This window comes from Corvus kubaryi, unplaced genomic scaffold (assembly GCF_017639235.1).
Source record: "Corvus kubaryi isolate FWS band 111438036 unplaced genomic scaffold, C.kubaryi_AGA036_p1.0 37387, whole genome shotgun sequence".
NCBI lineage: Eukaryota > Metazoa > Chordata > Aves > Passeriformes > Corvidae > Corvus > Corvus kubaryi.
Genome location: NW_024581129.1, coordinates 3,682,948 through 3,701,910, shown reverse-complemented (window position 1 = coordinate 3,701,910; position 18,963 = coordinate 3,682,948). Strand labels below are relative to the sequence as shown.

The window sequence follows — 18,963 nt, the reverse complement described above, 5'->3', positions numbered from 1 at the left end:
TTACGTTATGTGACAATGCCATTCCTGCAGCATGTCCTGCTTTACCTCTTCTCTGCATGGACCTCCCAGAAATGCTGGTGGGGAAGGGTAGGAGCTGAGCCAGCCCTGGAGTGGGGCTCCAGGCACAAGGGCTCATTCACACCAGCCCAACACACGCCCCGGGGCTGTCCGGGGCACGGCCCTGTCTCCTCAAAGCCACACAGGCAAGTCCTTGTCCAGGCAGGGATGTGGATGTGCATATCCAGACTCCCAGTCTCCTGCTCTCACCACAGATGCTGTTGCTTGTGACACAAGTGGCTTTGGGGTGTTCCTGGGTGGTGCAGAGGACTGGTGCAAGCTGAGGTCATGTCCTTTCCAGTCAGCCCAGGCCCCTCCTGAGATGGGGAGAGGGAACAGGTTTAAATGGGTGCTGTGTCCAGTGTAGGTGTGACCCTTCCTGCCCTTTGGAACAATCCCAAAGCATCCTCAAGGCTGATACCATCTCAGAGCACGGTATGGAGCAGTACAACACCCTTGTGATTTGAAAGGACTCAAACAAAACAGATGTCAAGTGCACTTTTCCTACTGACAGGGCCATTGTGAGATCAGGGTAATTTCACTAAAATGCTGTGTCGTCCCACTTGTCAGATGCTGCCCGAAGGCCACTCTTCACCCACCCAGCAGGACTTGTCACTCGCCTTGGTGATCTCCACACTCTGCTTTTTCTCTCCTTCTCTCGGTTGCAGAGAGGCACACCCGGTGTTCACTGTCCCTCTGGGGTTCCCAGAGGTGCTGCTGGCTGGCAGCAAGGGCAGGCAGAGCAGCTGTAGCCATATTCTGTCACACGGTGCCAGCAGGTTGGGCAGATAAGGATGTGCTGGCTGTGCTGCTTCTCAGATGTGTTGTTGCAAGTGCAAGGGTTTGTAAAAGTCTTGAGCTGAGATTTGAGCTGTGTCCTTATTGTCAGGGCTACTCTTGTAGGGCTTGGGGGACATTGTTTTCTTAAGAAAAATACATCTGGGGGTCTTGTTGTTTCTCTTACCAGTATTTTTGCTTTTTAGGGGCTCTTGGGTCACATTTCAAGGCTGGGTTTTTTTGCAGTGCAGAGGGAAGGAAATGATTTTTGACAAGGCAAAGGCTGAGGTCCTTATGCAATCCCCTGTGCAGTTACTGGGAGTTCAGACAGAGCATGGATCACGATGACTCATGATAAAGGCTGCAAGAACTGGCAAGAGTGCAGCAGCACGGGCTGTTTGTACCTCAAACAATTAGTTCTGTAAACAGAATTTTGACATGTTTCTGAATTGCATGTTAAAAACTAATACACTGCCCAAGACTAGACATTGGAAAACGAAGGGAACAATCCAAGGCTGAATGAGAAAGATTTGATGACCTAATATGTATATAATGCATACAGCATGTGGGGGGGGGGGGTTCATCTTGTTGCTAAGAGGGAGGCCCAGAGTGAGGAAGGGTACCCTGTGCTATTTCCCAGTGACTGGATGAAGATCCAGGCTGTGTTCAGCCCTGAGAGCCCTCCTGGGAAGAGAGGTTTCTGCACTGTACCCAAACACCTCCGTGCCCTCTTGACTGAGCACTTTTTTTGGCTGCTGGTCAGCCAAAAGGAGGGAGTTCCCCAGCTGTCAGCACAGCTGCCTCCCTGCCTCTGCTCCTGTCCCCCTGCACAGTTCATCCTCTAAACCACAAGTTGTTCAGTGAAATCCCTTGTGCTGTTCACAACAGGGATGGAGCAGTGTCATCTGCTCCCAGCCTTGCTCTCTGAAACAGCTGGGTCATTTTTCTAAGGAAAAGCAAGTCAGCCTGAGACAAATCCCATGCATTGAGCTTCTTACTGTGTCAGGCTGCAGAGAGAGAGCTATAACCAAGCCAAACCCAGAGCTTTGGTGCGAACAGCACACAACTGCCTAAAATAATGCCTAAAATAATGCCTCCTGCCCAGAAAGACTCTGCATACCTGGGATTTTGTGGGGGCTTTTGTTTTCTTCTTTGCTTTTGTCAGTATTTTTTGCAGCAGTACCCAGAATGAACCACAAAACACCAGCATTCTCTATTTCCCAGGATTTTCAGTCCAAACTAAGGTGGAAGAGAGGAGGGATATCAGGTCTCTTCAGGGAAGGCATAGCCAGAGTTCCTTTCTTTAAAAACAGACCAATGATAAAACTACTGAAAAACTGACTTTATTTGTGGATGTAGAAAGACAATTAGCCAGGCTCATTCCAGTTATCTTCTGCTGGATGCTGTGTGAACATCCTGAAGTAACCTCCTGTCTTAGGGACAATTGCACGTGTATTTGGGGGTTTCTAGGTTCAGGTTTTGCAGCAACCAGCAGAAATTCTAGCCAGTTAGCAAGAGCAAGAGATTTGTGAATCTTATTCTGCAGCCAGTTTATCTATAACATTGAGAAATAGTGTAAGTAACTTCCCTGCACATAAAATGCAGCTGCTTATTGTGCTGTGAAATTTAACGATGCTGAGTGTAATTGATTTATAATTCATGCAAAAGATAAAATCAATATCCACCGTCAAAACAGCAGTGTTTTGGCTTACTAAACATTTGGAGGTTTCTTTGCGAAATGCTTTATCATTTTGCTTTATTACCTCTTTAAAAATGTAATTTCATTGTTTCATGAGTTTAGTATCACTTTCTCTTAATTGTATTTTTTTAAATTCATGTTTATAGGCTCTATCTAGACAAGTCTGATAGGCCCCATTTATTTCTGTAGAGAATTTTAACTAAGAGGAGGCCCTCTTAGACATTAAAATTTTTTAGTTAGCAAAAAAGAGACTCCAACCACGTCATGTGGTTCCTCACATAAATGATGTCTCCATTAAGACACTTGAGTGTTATAAGATAATGGATGAATTTATCTTTTTTTTTTTAATTTTTTTTCCTGTTTTCTTTTTAGTTGTTTAATTTCTACCCATTCTCCTCAAACCTCCCAAGATGATACTGAAAAAGGTAGAAGAGGTGGGTGTAATCCTGAAGAAGTGCCTCAAGGCAAGGAAAGGGAGTATTAAGGAGTGCAACCTGATGAGCTACATTGATGCTTTGGTATTCAAACAAGAGGCATTTTAACCAGATGATGATTCCTGCTGTACCTTCTTCAGAGATGCTGATGAGATTATTGTCTAACAAACACGCTCTGTGACTGTTCATACAGAAATATTTAAATTTTGGGTAATCATCCTCCTATTTTAGTACTTTAAATACTTCATACTGAAGGAAAAGCAAGAAAAATTTAGTCATCAGCTGTCACCTACAGTCCATTCCTTGCTGGAGAGCAAGAGAGAGGCAATGTCACTTTTGCAGCACTTTCAGGCAGGCACATCCCTCCCTCCAGGCATGGGAAGAGGCAGCAGAGTTACAGAGATGCAGGAATTCCTATGGCGTTTATGCATCCCCCTCACCAGCTCCCACGTGGTGGATTTCACAACAGGAGCAGTTGTGTGGGAGTCTGGATCAGCCTGCGTTTGCCCTTTTTCTCCAATTGCATCCGCATTCTTGGGCCGGGCAGTGTGAACGGGGAAAGTGTTTCCCACCAGCAGCAGGAAGCAGGGACAGTGGGGCTGATGTGTCAGTGGTGTCCTGGGCCTTCATGGCTCTCCTGTGGCTCCTAGAAAGGCCTGGCACACAAACACAGACAGATAAACCCCAGCTCCTCAACTTACAAGGGTATTGTTCTGCAGCTCTCATCAAATTTCTGCCTTCCCAGGATCCACAGGCAGCGGCTGGAAGTCCTGAGCTGGTCATACAACCACTGCCTAAAGCAGACAAATGCCATGTGATGTTGGAAAATGGATGACTTTGTGCAACTGGATCATTTCGGGGGGGGGCAAATATTTCTCAAGTGTGCAAATATTTCTTCTGAAAACTGAAGAAATTCTTCACTGGAATGTCAGTATGATGCAACTTGTTACTCACCTGCACCCCACCCTAATGTCTCTGGAGCCAGGGTTACCTGTCCTAGTTCTCTCTTTTCATGCTAACAACAGAGGTTTTTTCCTTCATATATCCCTAATAAGAGCGATACATGTTTTCTTTATGCAGATCATGATGCCCCTGCGCTCGCCCTGCTCATGGCTGGCACTCAGACAACATCCTCAACATTGCAATGGGGCCATCCTGCTGCTGCTGAAGGACCCTAAGAATCAAAGTAAGGCTTTGCTTTGCTTACACAGTGTGCTGAAGTATTCTGCAGTGACTTTGTAAGTGATGCTCACCTGGAAAAGCTTCATAGCCTCTCATGTGTGCCAGAGCATCCAAAATCTGGATGCTGTCCACCTCCATCCAAGCACTGAATGCTGCCACTCAAGATCAAAGCACCTGAGAGGTTGTTCTCTACCTGCCCCAGGGGCTGCAGACCTCCTGTCCCGGGGTATTCCAAGCAGCATTCAGCAGGAACTGGGATTTGCAGGTGTTTTACCACTGGAGCTCTGTGCCCTTCCTTTGCTCTGCAGGAAAGGTTAACACAGACTGAGTTCTTGGCCCTGGCTGCTTCCCTACCTTTGAGGACTGGGAAAAGCTGTCATTTCCCAATGCAGTGATCTGTGAGGTGTGGAGATTTGTCACTCTCCTGCCACACATTCCCTGGTGCACCTCAGCTGACACCCCTTTACAGGCTGCTTCACCCCCAGGGCACTTGCTGCTCTCCAGGTGAAGGGGGTGCAGCACACCAGTGACCCCACTGGGCATAACAGCACCAGGACTGGGTGAGCCTCAAGCACAGGGCTTTTGGGGGGAAGAGCCAGTTCCCTAATCCCTCATCTCCTACACATTCAGTCCAATGCCAGTGTGACTTCAGGGCTAGGCACACAACTTCCCTTTTCCCATAGCTCAGTCTTCATAACCTGGAGTCTGTTCCTTGTTCTCTTCACTCCCTGCTGTCCATGCCCTGCAGAGCAGTGCTGCTCCTGAGCTACCAGGACATTGTCTCTGCCTTGCTGGAGGCCAGCAGAGAGCAGCTGGGCAGCAAGGGAGCCTGGCCCACGTCTTTCCTCTGCTTCGTCACTGGGGAACAGCCAACAACTGTTGTGGCTTAATCACAGAATTGGTTTGGTTGGAAAAGACCTTTAAGATAATCAAATCTAACCATCAACCCCAGCACCACCACCATGTTCCCCACTAAGCCATGTCCTCAAGTGCTGTATCCATGTGGGTTTTGAACACTCCATCACACCTCTGGGTTTCCACCTCCCTGCTGGGTTAGGGCCAGATCACATATTAGTCAGTAATTCCAGTGAACTGGGTATCTTCACTAATGAAGGGTCTTACTGGCGTGTGTGAGCCCAGGAATTAGTTCTTCAGAGGAACAAGTTGGCTGCCAGACACAGCCCCCAGGGAGGAATGCTGAGTGGGCAAGCCAGGAGCTTGCGACATCCACACATGCTACAGCCGAGCGTGGCTGTGCTGCGGGGAGCAGCAGGGATCCCTCTGCTCACCCTTGTGCTGCCAGACAGAACGGGGGAAAGGGGAGATGCCAGATGAATTTAACCCCAGCCAGCACCTGCACACCACCTGATTCTTCCAGGTTATTGGGAAATGAGTGTCTTTGCGCCCAGCCGTGCAGCAGGTGAATGCAGGTGGACTGAAGGGGGGGCATAAACCCTAAAGGCTTAGTTCTGACTCCTTCCCCAGCCCAAATTTGTGCTGGCAGGGTGTTTTAGCCCAGCAAGGACCACAGGGCTGGGCCGGCTGGGACTCGGAGGGATCGTGGTGCCATCTCGTGGCAAAAATAAAGTAGAAATTGGATTGTGTGCAATGCTCGTTGCTCTGGCCAGTGCAGAGGAGCTGCAGGTGGAGTCGCTGCAATCCTTGTCCCTGGTCCTTGCCCTTCTCAGGGCAGGAGCCCCTGGTCCCAGCACCACACAGCCCTGGGGGTTGCTGGCTGGGCCGTGGGACAGTGCCACAAAATGAGTTGGTGTTGTTCAGATCTGACTCTAAACATCCAGGTACCTGTCCTGCCTCAAGGTGTTTGCCTTCAATCCAGCTGAGACTTGCAAGGCACAAACATGTTTTGCAGCTCCAGGGAAGACCCTCAGGGCCACTGAGGAATGTGGAAATGGTATTTCCACCACTGAGAGCCAATGTTTTCTGCTAGATAAATAGATAGCTGAGTCATAATCAATGTTCTGCCATCGCTTGGCTGAGCAAATAAATGGGAGAGAGGTACTTTATTTCGTGGAGATATATTCAGCTGTGTAATTCAGTGTGCTGGGGAGGGATCACTTCTATCCATCTGCTGACACAGGCACAAGTAGGATGCATTTTTCAAAGGAATCAAAGGAACCTGCTTTCCTTGGATGTTTGCAGCTCTGAAGGCTGCTGTGCCGTGGAGGAAGGGATCCATCTCTCTACTTGAAAGCTGAGGACCTGAGAGCCCTCGGCAAGGGGCAGGTCTGAGGTTCCACCAGTGAATCCTGCAGAGTTGAGCCCAGCCCACTGTTGTCCCCTAGAGCACTACATTGCTGCCTTACCTGTCTTTCGAGGTCACACTATTTTCAGAGGGGTTAAAACAGGAACAGTCCTGACCTTTCTGAAGCCAAAGGCAAAAGTCTTTTTTTTATTATTTCAGCAAGACCAAAACTTCCTTCACAGGGTTTATATGCGGTTTGCTGCCCAGTTGCTTTACCTGTCTCTCCTTGCCTTCCCATCCAAAGCACTGAGCAGAGGGCCAGCACCAGCATCAGTGAGGCTGTGGTGGCAACCTTTGGTTCAGCCTCTGCAAGCAAGAGGCATAGAAGTGAAGAACTGAGGCTGTCCCCAGGGCTGACTCACAGCCCATAGCTGAGCAATTTGCCCTGATGAAACCACCCTGCAGCTATGGAGGGTCTCCTGTTGAGCTGGTGTTCACTAGGATGAGCATATGCAGAACTTCTCAGCCATGGGATACATCTAACATTTTATTTGTTGTCACTCTGGGCTCAGGACCAACCTTTCATGGTGTTTGCATTTCTGTGTACTGCAAAGTTGGGTGCCAGGCATAGGAAATGTAATGAGGACATGGGATCAAAACTTTATTGGCTTCCCATGAAGGGGAAACAAAGAGTATGATAAAACACATAAGAAAATGCATGTGGAGGAGTGGGAAGTCACAGGCAGATAAATGAATGGGAAGCTGCCTGAGCCGTATGTCAGCTTGAGTAAGGTTGTGGAATATAATGGAATGTGAGTGCCACAGAGAGAAACAACAGCCAGGCTGAGCTACAGAGGAAAGGAAGCCAACCCAAACCAGGTCTCGTTTAATCCCCGATCCCAATTCTCTGTGCATGTGTGTGTGTGCAAAACAAGCCCTGTGAAATGAGATGGCATTTGCAGGGGAATTGCACGGCTGGTTCCAAAGGCCAGACCATCCCAGACACCGGAATGACTGCTGATGTGGGCTCTTAACATTAACCAGGATAGCTGAAGAGAGGGAACAGTCTTTGCTGCTATTAACAAGGTCAGGAAGGACAGAGATGCGTAAAACTAGCAGTGGGTGTAGTTTATTTTTCTGTGTCATTAGCCTTTTATGACTGGATGCTGGTGCAAATCTCACGTGGCCTCATGATTTAAATTGCAAACTTCGGAATGTAGCTCCTGTTTCATTCAGACTGGGGAGCAGTGTTGAGCTTGGTAGCAGCACTTGCTTATCTGAATGGGTTTGCAGACCCTGGGGCATCTTCCAGGACACTGTTCCAAGGCAGGAATAACTTAGTCCTCAAATCACATGAACCAATCTGTTTTTTCACTCTTGGTGTTTGACTTGGCTGCCTGGTAGGTGAAATCCTGATAGGATTTTGCTGTGAGATGTGGGAAAGCTCAGGAGGTACCTATGGATGGCTCAAGCAGTGTCTTTCTGTGGCTTCCAGCAAACTGTGGTTTGTTCTTCCTCAGGATTCTGGGCAGATTTCTGTGACGTGGTGAACCTTGGGAGCCTGGGTATTGCCCCTACTGCTCATGGGCTGCATCCCCTCCACCAGACCAGCAGCTTGGTCCCTTCATCAGCTCCATGCACAGTCTGTCTTGAGAAGTGGGGTGTGATTGTCAGCACCATGGTTTGTGTTTGCATCTCCCCCACAGCACGGGAGCACAGAGCAGCCTGTGGGGGGCATGGAGCAGTGGAGGGGGAGTGGATGGAGACAGTGGGAAGGGGATGTGGTGGTGAGGCAGCATGGGGGGATGGTGAGTTGGAGCAAAGTTGGGGTCTGGGACCCCCAAAGCTCTTGGATGAGGCCGTGGTTATTCCCGCAGGACAGCACAGGTGGCCTGAGGCTGAGGCCGTAGTGTGAAAGTCGTTTGGGGGACGGTGAGGTCCAAGTCAGACTCTGAAACTCCCGGCTGGGGTCGGAAAGTGAATGTTTGGAGCAACCCTACAAAGAAGACAAACAGCTCCATCTTGGCCAGGCTTTCTCCGATGCAGTTCCGCCGCCCTGCAGGTGAAAGCAGAGTGTTTTACCTGATGGAAAACCCGACTGGAATGTTTGCCATGCACACGTTATCGTCCAAGATGCTGCAGTGGGAGCAGGAGGGAAACCTTGAAATGCACTAAAGCATTTTGGAGTAGAGGGGCCTGTGTTGCTAAAGGCTCCTGCCTGGTCTCTTTTGTCACAGCCACAGCCATCTTACAGGGTTATTACACATTTGTGGTGTGCCCTCTCCTCTCCTTAGCTCTTCCAACCCTCTCAGCATCTTTAACCCTTTCTTTGGAAAAGCAGCCTGATAGAAGAATGCCACCTTCTTCCAAAGTGGAATGGTTTGAAACTCACTTTTCCTGTGGAATTTATCCTCACATCCCACTTTAAGAAAAGAGTGTGTTTCTTCTTTACCACCCTTCTTTGTGCTATATTTAGCAGTGGGAGAGCTGTGCTCTGAGAGCAGCCATTTGCCCAGATGCAGAATAATTGATTCCATTCTGTTTTCTGGTTGCTTATTGACGGAGTTAGGGGCAGTATTTAGACATGAAGACCTCATTAGTGTGTATTGTAATGAAATGGCCCTGCCATAGCCCCAGCTCTGTGCAGAGCAGCCTTTTAGTTACCTGTGGAGAAGGGCAGGAAAGCTCCTTTCTTTACAAAATTCCCTTCAGCATCAAGAAAGTGGTTGGGGTTGAACTGATGTGGTGTCTCCCATTGTGTCTTATCCAGCAGCACTGAGGTAAGTGATGGGATTACAATTATACCCTGGAAGAAAAGTACATGAAGGCACAAAAGATAGCAAAGTGCTCTGTTTTGGTTCATTTTCTCACACAGACTTTGGTGTCCTAGGAGATTTGCTCTACCTGCGGTAGGTGGAGACCACGAGGGTTTTATCCCATCAGCCAGTGGAGAGACATCAATGAGACTGTCCCACCAGTGCCAAGGATCAGAGCCAAACCCCACATGGTGCTGTGGAAACCTCAAGTGGAAGGCAAGATCCTGCAAGTTCTCTGGCAGATACTTCACTGTATCTTGCTGCAGATGGCAGCAAGGAGGTAAACCAGGGTTGTCATGGAGTGGGGAAGTCCTGAGCATGAGAGGGACTGGATTGAGTCCTGTGGCACACTCCGAGCTCAGTACAGGAACTCTTCTGGGCATGATTTTGGGCTCTGTCTGGTAATTCCCTCTAAAGAAACCATCCTCCAGTGGCACTGGTGAATCTGGGGAGGGTGGTGGATTCCTGGGAGGGAGCAGTCACCTACCTTGGGAAGGAAGTAGCCCCTGAAGTGGGTGTCCACAGCAGTGCAGCGGGGCACGTGTGGCAGGAGGGTGATGAACCTCTGCACCTCGTGCAGCACCGCGTTGGTGTAGGGCATGTTCTTCCTGTCCTCGTATGTGGCCCAGCTCCCCGCTTTCACCGTTCTCCCAATCTCCTCCTGGACCTTTTCTGGAAGGAACAAACGAAAGGGATGTGTCCCAGCAAGGAAGCCAACTCCCTCCTTGGATTTGGTTTGGGGGAAAAAACCCCATTTTTTCCCAGAGTTTGAAGAGAGAGAGGATTCTTAAAGCAGCAGTGTGGATATGTTTAATTCAGGCATGTGGGTGGGTTGTTTTCTCAGCATCGTACTGGATTTCCACTCATCCTCTCTCCTAGCAAGTCAAAGGGGCTACTTTATTGTGACTTTGATCAGCACCTAGGTACATTAGGGATTCATCACAGTGAAGGGACAGGATTCAGCTCTTAAGTCAAAAGAGCTTCTGTGGATCTGAGGCCAGGCCTCTCCCTTCCCCATTTCAGCCTTGCCATGGATGGAGTAGGTAAAAGCTGCTCACTTTGAATCTCTGGGTATTTCATCATGAGCAGGATGGACCACTGGAGTGTGGTGGCAATGGTCTCTGTTCCGGCCATGACCAGGTCAAGTATGGATGCCATTAAGTTGTCGTCATGGAAAAGGCTGTCTTTCTTGTTCTTCTCCTTGAAAAACACGAGATGTAAGAGGAGTCATAAAACCATCAGTCTGAGTATTCAGCAAGCTCAGGAAACACTGCATAACCCAAAGCACTGCTGGCTGTGGTCTCGTGTTTGTGACCTGGGTGATAAAATAGACCTGATCTTGAATGCACAGCATCCCCCAGAGACAGAGCACCACAGGTGGAAGGTCTGGACTGGAGTTTTGGTTCAACACCCATGTCCCCTGGAAGCAGGCTGAAACCCAGAGCCAGGTGCTGTTCACAGACTCAGCCTCACAGGTTTGGAAAATGCCTGGTCTCTGCCCTGTACAGAGTAGATTCAGCTCATCCTACCTCTGAGGGACTCCTGCCCAAGGCCAGGTTTGAATCCCCCACAATGCTCAAAATCACCTTTCAGGCCATTTCTGCCTGGGCTTTAGAATTGTGCTAACTCCTCCTCCACACAGCTGAGCAGAATACTTAGTGCCTAAGGTCAGCCTGGATCCAGCTGGAAAGAAGAAAAAGCTCAGAGCCCAAATATTTTGTGTTGAATGAAATCAACTGATGTGTGAAACTGCCAGGCCTCTACTAAGTAAGATGCAGGGCAAGGTTAGGGCTTGTACTGATGATTTGTCATTCAAGTACTTACTTTAAGGGGATCATTCATCTTGATGGAGCAACAGTATCAATGATTAATTGATTTGTTTTCATAAAAAGAAAGGCAGAGTCAGCTTTCATGTGAATTCAGGCATTTTCTACTAGGAGCAAGTAGGTGATCTCACATTATTAGTGCTGCTATTTCAGGAGTGGATGAGAGTAGCTTTTGTATATTAATTTTGATAGAAAAATGTACCAATTGTAAGAGGCTAGCATCTGATTTAAATACCACTGGAATAACAGCATGGATTTCAAAAGATTTATATGACATGACTGGAATCAAGACTCAGCAACTGTTTCAGCTAGAAAATCCAAAGGAAACATTGCAAACAGCCAACAGAGCTAAGCAGTCCAATACCTCTTGTTGCTTGAATATCAGTGCATCGATGTAGCTCCTCACACTGTTCTCGTTGATGTCCTCCCTGCTCGCCTTCATGTATTGCCTTAAAATGACACGCACATCTTCGATTTTCTTGAGCATAATCTTGTGGGTTTTGAAAAGAAATCCAAGGAACGGGTAGAAATTGAAATACTAATGAGAAATTAAAGAAGAGAAGCGTTAGGCCTGCAGAAATATCACACAGAATCACCTTGGCACATGCTGAAACAGCTTTTTCCTAAGGCACAACATATCAGTTGAGTTTTGTCTTTAGTAGCAATATCTCAGCATCCCAGGGACTTCCTGGGCAGATTTTCATAAGCTGAAATAGCCATAGTTCAGTTTTTATTTCAGCTCCACACAAATGTGCAGGTTGGTCAAAAGGAAAGTAGGCAAGGGGAGATTTTGGTGACCAAAGTGGCACACGGAGAACTGTCACGTTTTAGGTATGGTGGCTGGTTCTGAACATTTGAAAGCTGCTGAAGTCAATCTTACGGTCGGTGTGGCTCACATGCCAGTGTAAAAAAATTGTTTATCTGTGGGACAGGCTACTTACGTTTAAATATGGGGATCCGAGAAGAATCATAATTTCATCTATGAGTCTTAAGAGAGTGAGAAACGTTGGGTCCTTGTAGTCAAACCTGTCCCCAAAGAGCATGACGAAGGTGACGTTGATGGGAGCGCAGTTGAAGGATGGCAGGCTGAAAGGTTCCCCTGCAGCAGGAGCAGGATGGGAAAGCTGTGAGCCATGGAGCAGCTGTGACACACAGGAGGCTGGACAGCCCCGGGATTGTCCCCAACTCACCTTTGAAGGATTTGATCATCTCGATGAGGAAGTGGAGCTCCTCGAAGATTCTGCCTTCTATCATTTGTTTCCCCATGCCGAGGTTGCGCATGCTGGACACGGTGAACCTCCGTGTTGTCCTCCACAGCTCCCCGATGGAGAAGAACAGACCTGGGGAGCCCGTGAGAAATGTGCTGGGTTCAGGCACGGAGGAGCCCCCCACACCAAACCACACAGGGCACTGGGTGAGCAGGGAGCTCCACAGGTGTTTCTGCTGCCTGTTTTCCCATGGATTTAGGGGCTAAAGGTCTCCCCTTTCTGTGCGTCTCGTCCCTGTATCCTCTCAGCTCCACTCTTCCCATCTCACTGAGCCTGTAGTTTGGGAAAAGCAAGCTCCCTCCCAGCCCAGTTACCCCAGCCCTCTCCTGAGTGGCAGATGGGCAGCTGTGGCTTTCAGATCAGTAATGGCTTGGCTGTAGAGCTGGGGGAGGTGTTGGTCTGAGTCAATCACAGGACATTTTTGACTCCACTGATTGCAAGTCTAGGGCCTCAAGCACCTTGTATCTCTGAAGCTTCTCCCTTCATCCTATTCCAGTCATAAAGGTAATTTATCTGTGTGGGATGGGATAATTCAGTCTCCTCAACCCTAAATGGTTTTATTGAGATTCCCAGCAGTGCTGTATTTTTAGCAGTGGTGAAAATACTGACATTTTTGTGGAGGTTTCTGAGCTCATGCCTCGATGATCTCTAGCACCTCCAAGCAGGGATGGCTATTTCATCCCATCAGAGTGCTGTAAAGAAAAAACTGAGTCAATAATCCAAAAACTACCTCAGATTATGGTCAGTTGAAAAGCTGTATACCAGCACTTCACATCTTCATCGTGGCTGTGAGGCTTTTAAATATGTCTGCTTTTCTGTTTAAAGCAGTGTAGTTTTAATTTGGATAGCAAAACCTTTTGCTCTAAAAATGTCGAAGCAAATTTCTAAACTTCAATTTCTAATTTTTCTTTAATTTATGCAATTTCATCTGGATCATTCCTTTTCTGAGACCATCTTCACAGCCAACAAAATGGCTTTTTCTGAAGAAAAAATGTTTCACGGGAAAATTTGTGACCATTGTTGCTTAACAGCCCTTGAGAACTTCCATCTTTGGGTCACCTCTGGGTGCCTCAGACTCGGGTTGAGAAGGTAACTGTGAAAGGACTTATGGTGCAATACTGATAGTCTCCCACAGGGATGTTTTACATGTAAATTAGCTCAAAAAAATACCTTTCTTCCCACTGATTCCTTTTATTTGTGTAGCAATAGATTCACCTATTGATATTATGGCTGGGTAATTTAGTTTCTAATTCCAATCCCAGCTTCAGCCTGTGACCAGCATATAAAGCTGCCTTTTGGTTCTCAAAGCTAAAGCCTCAGATGAAGCAGAGGATGGACAAAGCTAAAAGTGCTCTGAAATAGTCAGGGGTGGAAAGTTACCTTGGCAAAACTATGGGATTGTTTGTGGGGGTAAATTTCCAGCCTCAGCCTCTTGCTTCTGCCTGAACCTGTTTCAGGCTGGTCAACCTAAGAACCTTTGTGGGGAGGCAAAGGTGTGGGAACTGACATGACAAAGGCAATGGGAGAAAGGCAAAAACCCAACAGCTCTGAACAGCCAAGCCAGGTAGTCCAAAGTCTCCTGGAAACGTGTGGAGGGTTCATAAACACGGTGGTGACAGCGAGCCGCTTGCACCAACATCTCACAGAGATTAACCCCACAATTACCACAGTGCCTTTAAAAATCCCACCCCTCCCACCCTTCAGCTTTTAGGATATGGATGGGCTGCAAGTGCGTCAGCAAAAATGATGGAAAGCCAGGAGTCATTGCGTGCAAGGAAAGCCAAATATTTTCTGTTGGCTTGGCTTCAGAAGGGCCCAAGGGGGATGTTTAAAAGCTGGGCTCAGGGGACGCACAGTTAGGCTGTATTTCATCACCATCATCATCATGGGCACTAAGCAGCAGTGTCGTCCCTCCCACCCACCCCCACTCATTGCTCTAGTACCGTTTCTGTTCTGAATTTGGTCAAATATTGGGATGGATGGTCTGTCTACAAACTCCTCTGTGTAGTTCACAAGCGCCTCCCGCACAACTTCGTACCCGGTCAGGACCACAACTTTCTGGAACCCAAAGTGGAGGGTGAAGATGGGGCCATATTTTTCTGCAAGCTGAAAAAAGAGGTGAGCTGTGATGGTCAGGAAGGGAGGAAACCTGCATGGAACAGCTCTTGCTTTCTGAAAGGACATTTTTCATTGTAGATCCTGCTGGGAATGGCTGCAGAGCCACTACCTGTAGAAGGACGCCTGTGAGCCAGAGCTCATCATGGTCAAACATTTTGTACAGATGCCTCACTGGCATCTGTATGGAATTCAGGCTTCTTGCTATGAAAGAGCCCCCACCCCATCAGTGCATCACTAATCTGTTTTTCCTGTTAAGGAGAAAATAAATGGAAACCAAAAAACCCACCCAGAGTTAAAGACTAGACCTCAAATGGCAACAAAAGTTGGCAAACCAGAGATAGACCAAAGAAGAGAAGGCAGTTCAGTGCAAACAATGATGCTGTCACAGAGGAAAGCTTTGGTCTGATGCTCCTGATGTCCTAAAGCACTCCTGCATCCTGCTACCAGAGCAGAGGAGCAGTGCATCTTTCACAGGACAAAGGGGGCACCCAGCAGTACCCACCCAACAAACCCCAGCTGGTGCCAGCTGCTTAGTGCAAACACCACTTTTTGCTCTGCGTGGGGTGAGATGGAGGGATAACCCCTCTGGAGTAATCCCAAAGCAAAGGCAAACATAGGCAACACCAAACTCAGCCTAGCAAGGGACAGAAGCATGCGGAGGTAATTCCAAAGCGCCGTTCAGAGGCTGCAGCCGCGTCTGCCCAGCCCTGCTGGGTAAACTGACCCCAACCCTGACACTGCCCGTAACAGCTCCAGGTGCTGGAGCCTCACCCCATGGCAGCAGAAAGCCCCAGCAGCTTCTCCCGCAGCACAGCCCGTGTTTGCTGAGCGCTGGGGTCACAGGAGCTGTGTGGACAGCTGGCTGTGACCCCCACTGCCTGTTTGCTCACTCTCTCCGTGACCCCGGTGTGGGTCAGCCCCAAGGGAGTCATCTCCAAAGCCAGGTGGGAATGCCCGGCAGCCCCAGGAACAGCCTCGTCCTGCACACAAGGACAGTTTACCACCGCGAGTGGGGTAAGTTGTCTTAATTACAGGTTAGGGGAAGAGCTCACAGGTTTTTCCCTCTGGTTCCTTAGCACAGCCTTCCCATCTCTCTCTTGCACTGCCTTCTAGACTTTAATGCGTATCCCATTCATCCAGAGAGAAAGGGATTTTGCAATGGAACATCTGGATTTGGCCCTCTCCGCGGCAGTTTTGGGGTCACTGCATTGTGGAATTCCTCTTGCCAGATCTCTGGGGCATAGAGGAGGGAAGCAATTTAATTCATGTTAGTTATATCCTAATGCTTTAAAAGATTTCTGGGTGTCCAAGCTGTCAAATTAATATTTCAAATCCCACAAGCATTATAGACTTCCTGTACATCATCACAATTACATGAAGAAATCCCATATTACCCAGAGGTCTTTCTTTAATGGTTGATTGCTCCTAAATTACATTGCATCAACACAGACATTGACTAGAAGAAGCCCAGAAAGATATTATAAAGCTATTTTCACACCTTTACAATTTAGTTTGAATTTAAAAAGACAGAAAGTTCTCACTGATACATCCCAGGCAGCTTTAAAATCTATGAGGGTCTGGGTTAGGGGTTTTTTTTCCTACCTTCATTAGTGATTTATCTTGCCTTCTAAGATCCACCAAGTGCAGGTTACCAATGATCGGAAGAGGAGTTGGACCAGGAGGTAATTTAAAAGCTGAATTTTTATAGCCAGTTGAAAAATAGACTACAGCTAATAATACTGCTGCACACAGCAGACAAACTAATGCAGGATCAGAGAGAAATGAAATTAAAAAAGACATTTTTTTTTAGTAATAATCTGGTTTTTGGGGTTAGAAGCAATAAAAATGCAGTGGCACTGTTCAGTTTCTGCCAGCTGGCTTTCTGTTTGCTCTCTGCAATTGCTACAAGCACTCAATTCTTATTAAGGTTTGTAGAGTACCTAAATAAATACTGCATACTCCACCCTCTTTAAACACCTCAGAGAATGTGGTCTAAGCAGTTTGCAAAGCCTGTCCAGAAGTAAAGAGAGTTTCAAATTACAAACCCATGCATGTGTGTGCAAGAACATATACATGGGAAAAGGTGCTTGGCATTCCTCTGTAACCTCCTCCTCCCTGAGACCTCAAGGTCCTTCATTAGCGGTACTATGACCCTCCAAACACTCTGCTGACACAGGGAAATGAAAAGGCTCTTGGAATCCTATCAGAGCCTTCAGGTTTAGGTAGGATTTGAGATCTCTGAGTTACTAGAGAGAAAAATCAGTATAGTTACAGGAGACTTTCGCTTTCTTGATGTCAAGTGGAGATCAAAGGTCATTAATAATGGTAAAGCCCAACTATCCCTGGGGGGTTGTAGCCCATAAACTTCTTCATAAAGTCAGCTCTGAACTGCCTGGGGGGGATGTGAGTTCAGACTTTGTGTCTGAGGTAGAAGACATGTAATAGCTAGCCATGGAAAATTAGCTTGGATCAAGTGATCATGAGTGGATTCATGAGTGCAATGGAAAGACAAAATTAGATTTGAAGCTTCTGTGAGGACTCGTCATTTTGCAAGGGCAGCTTCTAAGAGATAGAGGGAAGAAGCTAATGAAGTTAATGAAGCCAGCTGACCTGGCAGGCTCCAGAAGGGAACAAGACAGGAGAATGCAATGATTTTAAGTCAAAGATACTAAACACCTGGAGCTTGCATCCCTCATAAAGGCTTAAATCTTGTAGAAAATAATTGAGGTCTACCTGGTTGAATAGTGGTTTTCAGGAGGAAGTTGGGCATAACCAGCCAGAGGAATAAGATTGTTCAGGGAAGAAAGGGCTGTCTTACACGATGAGGAAGCGCAAGGCTAAAGGTACATTTGTCCAAAGGTTAGATCATATAAAGGCCATTATTCAGCAAATATGGGCCCTCAGCCTTGGAAATGCAAAGAAGGCAGGGAAGGAGGTGAATCTGATCCAGAGCAGGGCATAGGCAGCAGGGTCCTGGAGCAAACAGCTGCTGGGCACTCACTGGAGCTGCCTGCGTCGTGTGGAGATGTTGCAGCACAAAAGCCACCCAGAAGCAGAAGCAGCAAGTGTGTCGCAACATTTCTGGGATTTATTTTTTTATTAGTTTCCAAGAAATGGGCTGGAGGCAACAGTTTCTCCCAGAGCATGCTTAGGATGACTCAGCCCTGCCTGCTCCAGTGAGCTAAGACGCAAAGGGGCTGTAAAGACAGGCAGGAAGGATCATGGCTGGCACAGGATGCAGAATGTGGGCACTGCGACAAGAACTTGCAATGGCACATGCCCTGTGCCTGGGCAAAATGTTCCTGCAGGGTTTTCTTGGACCAGCAGCACCCTGCAGGGCAAAAGTTACATGTTGCTGCTGCTCTCCTGGTATTTCATCCTTGCCCTGGGAGCCTCTGAACTCATAAAAAAGCCTTTCAGAAAGAGACTTAAATTATCTCTGAAAAGCCAGGGGGAGTGTATTGTGTTTTTTTTTCAAGCCAGGCTCTGAGTGCAATGCATTAAAATGACAAAGGTAAGTAAAAGTCTTGCGATGACAAGAAATTCCTGTCTCACTAATGTGTCTGGTACGTGTTTCGCTCCGGAGCTGCGCTGCTACGTGCTGCCCTGCCTGAGCACACAGAGCCGAGCACAAAACACCTGCCAGGCACTGACACTGCTCTGGGTGCATTCCTGGGGCAGCCGGGTCCCTCAGGGTGCTCGTGGCCCGGTTGTCCTCCATCCCTCGTGCCCATGTGGCACTCTGCCACCTCTTGTGACCTGGGTGGTGCTGGTGAGGATGGGGAGCATCAGCCACCTAAAGGCAACCACATCACTGCCAGTCAGCCAGCCTGGGCCAGTAAAACAGCAGCCCTGCATCCTGTAACTTAAATCCCCCCCCCCCCAAGTCTCTGCGCCTTCCCTTCAATGCCAGTCCCATTCTTGACCAGCAGTGCATCCCAGACAGCACCCTCGGATAACTCCTGCTGGATTTTATTGTGATGGGTTCCTTGTGAGCATGGGCAAGAGACACAGGAAGCACTGTAAGGGGCCACATCAGAGAGGCGTGCAGAGCCACACCCTGCCTCACACAGCAGTTGTGATGTTCTGGGGTTAGAAATTCAGCCATTTCCTTTGAAATGTCTGTGGCTATGAGTATATTGCTCACTTTTTGTGCTGCTGAACATGTCCTGGCTGCAGGCTGCCCCGGGGATCCCTGTGCTCACCTCTCTTGTGCGGGTGTATTAAAGGTGGTGCAGCCCAGCTTTATCGGTTTGACCCAAAATCAACTTCATACTGTCACACCAGATAGAGCAACAGAACAAAATATTTAATGATCAAGTAGGTGATAAGGTCAGGCTTGCAGTAGTTAGACTGCAAATAGAGCAACAGCAAAACAAGTGCAAGCAAGCGCAGCAGCAGCAGCTTCCTTGTCGCAGAGCCTGCTGAGCACTCCCTGAGCTGTGCCCAGGAGCTGGAGCTGGGCCTGTGGTACAGCCCCTGTCCAAGTGCAACACCAGCACAAGTACAAGCTGGAGTATAACTACTACAGTGCTACCTTTAGTCGCGTGAACTAAAGCTAGTGAGGCCCGAGGCCACCCTAC

General features: G+C 48.0%; 1 protein-coding gene across 1 annotated transcript; it reads right to left on the bottom strand.

Annotated features, from left to right (window-relative positions):
• Nucleotides 1-6,989: 6,989 nt before the first annotated feature.
• LOC121669034 (cytochrome P450 2W1-like) lies at nucleotides 6,990-16,608 on the bottom strand. The gene is made up of 9 exons (XM_042037490.1): nucleotides 15,983-16,608; nucleotides 14,206-14,368; nucleotides 12,185-12,334; nucleotides 11,936-12,093; nucleotides 11,359-11,532; nucleotides 10,227-10,368; nucleotides 9,656-9,840; nucleotides 9,017-9,158; nucleotides 6,990-8,408 (listed from the first exon to the last, which is right to left on the bottom strand). The coding sequence occupies exons 1-9, from the start codon at nucleotides 16,178-16,180 to the stop codon at nucleotides 8,218-8,220; spliced, it is 1,503 nt and encodes a 500-aa protein (XP_041893424.1). The 5' UTR covers nucleotides 16,181-16,608; the 3' UTR covers nucleotides 6,990-8,217.
• Between the last annotated feature and the right edge of the window lie 2,355 nt (nucleotides 16,609-18,963).